Below are 5,595 nucleotides of genomic sequence, written 5' to 3' on the forward strand. Positions count from 1 at the left end.
ACTGACCAAAAACAGCTTGAAGAGGAAAGGGTTTATTTGTCTTACATTTCAGGTCACAATCCATCATTGAGGGAGGGCAGGGCAGGAACTCAAGCAAGGCAGAAGAAACCATGAAGGAATGCTGTTTGTTGGCTCATGCACTGACTCTCTCACTGGTTTGTGGTCAGCTAGCTTCCTTACACAGCCCAGGACCACCTGCCTAGGGATGATGCTGACCACAGTGGCCTGGGCCCTCCCACATCAATCATGGCCACAGATGATCTGATCTGGGAGGTCTCTCAATTGAGACTCCCGTAGATGACACTAGGCTGTGTCAAGTTGACAGCTGATGCTGACTAGGAGAGGATCTGAGCTATTCACGTTTTGGTTCAGTACAATCCCTTAGACTATTTGGACCTCACATAGCTTTCACTTGTTTGGAAATACTGGTTACTATCAAATGCTGATCTGTTTAGTATATTTTAATCATGTCTCTAAATATCACTATCTTTTAGAATTCTTTAAATGTCAAGAAGCTGTCACATGGAGGATTTAAAATAATAATTTTCACTTAAATAATCAAATTTTATCACTGGCAACAAATACTGTCTATTTTTCCTATGAATTAGTAAGTCACTATATTTTTTACAAAGTGGCCAATACTAAAGCTTGTTATTAGTGTATAATAACTACACAGATTCATTAAGAAGTTTTCATCCATTTATACCATTATTATATTTACCCAGGCCTGGTCCCCTCCCACATCCAGCTTATCCCTTTCCTGTATTAAATCTGGAATCTGTATATGGTTTTTTAAAAGCCTTATTTGTCTTTCTAAGTCTTACTTACATCATTGTGTTCCAGTCATTTTCCTTCAAACAGCATAGTTTCATTCTATGACTAAAACTGTGTGTGTGTGTGTGTGTGTGTGTGTGTGTGTGTGTGTGTGTGTGTGTGTGTGTATCAAGTTTTCCTTATCCTTTCATAAGCACCTAGCATGATTCTGTAACTGAACTGTTGTGAGTAAGTGCCACAGTAAACATGGGTGTACAGGACTTCTACTGTATGCTTTGATTCTTTGTGTGTATATTCAGGAGTGGTATATATGATCAGTAATTCTGTCTTCTTGTTGTTGCTTTTAATTTGTATGCATGCATGCCTGCACATGTGTACACCAGAGGGCAACATTGAAAATTCTCCATCACTCTCAACTTCTTAAAAAAAAAAAAAAAAAAGACAATTTCTCACTGAACCTTAAGCTCACAGATTTTGCTAGGCTGGCTGACTGGCTAGTGCCTTCCTGCACCCCCACGCCCATCTCTGCTTTCCTCTACAAGCATTGGCATTACCAATACACACTGCTACACCCAGCTGTACACGGGTGCTGGGGATCCGAACTCAGGTCCTCACACTTGAGCAGCAAGCACTTTCCTCACGGAGCATCTCCCAGCCCTTATTTTTAGTCTTTTGAAAACCCTCCATACAGATTGCATAGTAGCTCTGCCAGTTTGTTTCCCCAACAGTGTGTTAGGGTTCCATTTTCCACCTGCATCCTCAGCAGCATTTGTTGTTTGTTTTCTTGATGAGAGATAGCCGTCCCTACTGGGATGAGATGGAGTCTCACTGTAATTTTGACTTGCATCTTACTGCTCAACTCACCAAATATCCAAATCTTAACATCAGTTTTTTTCACTTAAAAATGGTACTCCATGAAAAAATCCTTTTGGCTTCTGCCTGCCGTATTTTGGGTATCCAAAGCCTTTCAGTGTGCCTCCCATTAAAATACCTCAAGGTAGAATCTGGATCAGTCAGCATCCAGATGTCAGTCAGCATATCCATGCAAGATACAAAAGATGACCACAAAGCATGAGCACCACAATGGCTCTTTAGGTAGAGAAGTATCAGGCCTGGCAGATACCTAGAGTCCTATGTCCAGTATAGATACTGGTAGTCCTGAATTAGAAATGACTAGAAGTGAGTACAGCAGTCATCACAGACATTTGAAAGTCAGAGACTCTGCAGTTGCTCCACAAGCACCGTTTGACAGTGCCTTATTTAAAAATAGAGGTGTGTTTCCTGAAGTCACATTAGTGCCATCACCTCTTCAGTTCATTGACAGTACTCTGAGACTACTGTGGATCTGCTTCAAAATATTCTTTAATGTGAATAGAGCTGTTAAAGGACTTTCCTGCCACATAAACATAGAATTTAGTGCCTTTTACATTATATTAATAAAATATACTGTTGACGGTTTCTTTGATTGATTAACAATTTCTTATTATTTGGGTATCTTCCTCCTTCCAAAGGAAGAGAGTCCTCCTAAGTATCTGTGAGTATAACCATATGTATAGTATTTTCATTTATTAATAAATAAGTCAATTTCCAGACATTGCATTTTTCAGATTCACAGGTTGTAAATATGATTTAAAAAAAAATAAAGATCCACTAGCTTCCTTGTTTGGGGTAGGGGCAGAAAAGTTAAGAAGTCTATCTTTGTCCCCTGTAGAAATGGTAAGCTTGATCTCTTCTCTCCTTGTGAAGGTCCTATAGTGATTTGCTAGGGTAAGTATGGCAGGCTTTGGTTAAATGGGGACATCACATGCACGTGTGTTATTTGTGAGATAACTCGCGCTGTTTTAGGGGAAAATATTTGGGGTCTGGGTTCCCTTTTCCCCATCCCGTGAGTGGTTAATATTTTTAGGTTAATAAGATGGAAAACAAAAATAGCATCTCCTTGGGGAAGTATAACCTGACACAATTTAAAGTGGGGTCTAAATCGAAATGCGATTCTTGGGTCTGTGAGAGGGCTCAGTGGATAAAGTTACTTGCCACAGAGCCTGAGGACCTGAGTCCTGATCCCAGAATCCACATGGTAGGAGAGAACCTGCTCCTGTAAGTTGTCAGCTGACCTTCACGTGTGCTCTGTGGCCTGCACACACAAATAGACACACATGAAACCTAATATAGAAAACTAAGTTAAAATTGTAATTCTTTTATGAAACAGGAATAATTTATCTTTGTCAAATGTATGCCATATAAAGTTTAAAAGAAATCTAGACTTTGTTTCATCTTCTATTCTTTTCTTCAGAAGCACAACCAAAGACTAGACATACTGATGTTGTTAACTTTTGTACTCTGTTATGCCGTGTGTGCCACAAGTAACTAAATATTTTGGTGATCTGTGTGCAGCCATGTGATTTTCAGTTTTCTGCAGCTTACTGTTCTAACAGTACGGTCCTACTACACAGATTATATCTATTTTAGTGGCTTTGTGTCTACCTGCAGTAAACAGTTCCTTGCACACTATTACACCTTCCTCCCTACCAGAGAGTAGACAGTTTAATTTCGTTTTTGTTTTTTGAGACAGGGTTGTTTCTCTGTGTAGCCCTGGCTGTCCTGGAACTCACTTTGTAGACCAGGCTGCCCTGAAACACAGAGATCCACCTGTCCCTGCTCCCTAAGTGCTGGGATCGAAGGCAGGTGCCACCATGCCCTTGCTGACAAAGTTTACTCCTCAGGGTTTTTGTTTGTTTGTATAGCAGAACACTAAAAATAGCATTTAACTTTCTGCTAGATAAAAAGCAAAGCCTCTGAAGCTGTTTTGCTAAGTATTACTGCTGCCATATGCTAGTGTTGATTCAGACCTCAGAAAAAATAGTGCTGTGCCCCAGAGGTGTGGATGGATGGCTTCCCTCGTTAGTATCCTAGCTCATCTAAGGCTTGTTTTATTTGCTTTTTTACAGACCTAACTACCGTAAGAATGCTGCATATTGAGAGAAACCACAAGAAGGTTAACTGTTTGATTGTCTAATTCCTGGATTTGATATGAACCGACACAGTCTTTGTTGTCATTGACAGAACCCCACCCAGTGTGTGTGTGTGTGTGCATTATTCACATTCCTCTCTGTTCTGTTGAAGGGAAAAAAAAAAGACATTTTGACCTTTTTTAAGGTTATTGACTTAATTTTATGTTACTTGGTTGCATGAAGTTGCCCTTAACCACTAAGAATTATCAAGATTTTTGCACAGACTTTTCCATGTCTAGGCTCCTTTTCCAAGGCAGTTCTGGTCATCAGCTTCCTGCCTTTATTCCACCATCATCAAATACTCAGTTAAATAGTAATTCATATTTTTTAGATGACTACTCAACATAATACTTAAGAATGGGATTTTCTTTCTAACAGAACCCAAGAGCCAACTCCTGGATATATATTGTTGGTATATTGGAGATGAAATGAAAGTCATCTTTCAATTTGAAGGCCATGTGTAAAGTTTAACCATATTGTACAATACCTGTTCTGTATTAGAAATAGATAGTTGAACTTACACTTCTCAAAACTCATGTTGCTGTGTACACAAACTGAGTGTATATGTGAACCTAGTGAGTCTTTTTGTGTTAGACCAAAATAAAGCAAGGATTTATTTTTTCCCAATGCCAATATGATTTGAGCTAATCACTCAAGGTGGTCACTTTACACTTGAAAGCTGAAATCAGCAGGAGCACTATGGGAAACCAGACAAAGCATTGACTCTTGAATATAGACTTTTAAAATAAACTTTTCTTTTGGAACTAGAATTAGAGTAGTTAACATTCATCTGCAAATAATTATTATGTGTACATTATTGTCGCTATTGTGATACTAGAGAGTCTTATTTATTTTTATGCCAGCTTATACTGTGAGAACACATTAGTCAGTTGGGTTTCATCAACTGTTATGCTCGTCCTTGGAACATCTCTTCCGTGTGTGTTTGAGGTTTGTAGCTGAAAAGTTTACTGTAAAAAAAAATCAAAAACAAAAAAAATGTATTGTTTTTACAGAATAAATTTATTGGAATGTGTACTGGGAGTAAGGTTTGAGGTTGTAAACAACTGAGTTAGTCTTATTTGGCTTCATACGTGTAATGTGAAGTATTAATGTAATTCCTATATTAAAGCAAAAATTGACAGCAAGTTGACATAAGAATTAAGTGCAGGTGAGGATTTTATTTTCTATCTTTTTTCTCTTTAACTACTCTGGATGTTAGGTTAATTGAAAACATTGGGAGGGATGGAAGGGCGTAGCAGTATGATCTGCCTGCACACCTGAGAAAACACCAGCTCAGTGGCCCCTATGTTGACACACAACTGTATGTGCATCCTACTTCCCTCTGGTGTCTTATGTTGTTGAAGAACTAATTAACATGAAGACAAACTATTAAGATGACCTAAAAGCCCAGTGTCATGTGATGATGAAGGTGATGCTGGGCTGTGAGAGCTAAATGCAGTCAGTCCACTTACCCTTCAGGGCATACTAAAGAGGCTACTGTGTTTGGGGCTTCTTTTTGTCATTTAGCAATTAGTGGTTTCTCTATGGTACTTAGTTCCAAGTATGGAAAGTTCGTTAAGAGACAGGGTGCCACATCAGGTTTTATCTTTAAAAGGTACTTTTTAATTTTAAATACTTTATTCTAAAATTAATGAAATTCATCAAAAGACCTCTTCATTGATCACACTAAAACATATGGAGAATATAGATAACATTTTAAATTGGAACATAAAACAAACAGATTTCTTAAATAAAAAGTTCAAAGTTTGTCATGAAAATGTATACATAAAATACTTCAAATTTAATAAAG

The 5,595-nt window shown here is 38.2% G+C and overlaps 1 protein-coding gene across 4 annotated transcripts in view; it reads left to right on the top strand.

Moving 5' to 3' along the window:
* Hdgfl3 (HDGF like 3) overlaps positions 1-4,818 on the top strand; it is a 48,685-nt gene extending 43,867 nt beyond the window's left edge. For all 4 annotated transcript variants that reach the window (XM_052712145.1, XM_052712146.1, XM_052712147.1 and 1 more), the window contains one exon: positions 3,723-4,818. Coding sequence is in view for 1 of the 4 variants with exons in the window: in XM_052712147.1 (XP_052568107.1) it covers positions 3,723-3,728 (6 nt within the window). In the remaining 3 variants the exon portion in view is untranslated. The remainder of the gene's footprint in view (positions 1-3,722) is intronic.
* The last annotated feature ends 777 nt before the right edge of the window (positions 4,819-5,595 follow it).

The sequence above is a fragment of the Peromyscus californicus genome, unplaced genomic scaffold (assembly GCF_007827085.1).
Source record: "Peromyscus californicus insignis strain IS unplaced genomic scaffold, ASM782708v3 Scaffold_4__1_contigs__length_199733344, whole genome shotgun sequence".
NCBI lineage: Eukaryota > Metazoa > Chordata > Mammalia > Rodentia > Cricetidae > Peromyscus > Peromyscus californicus.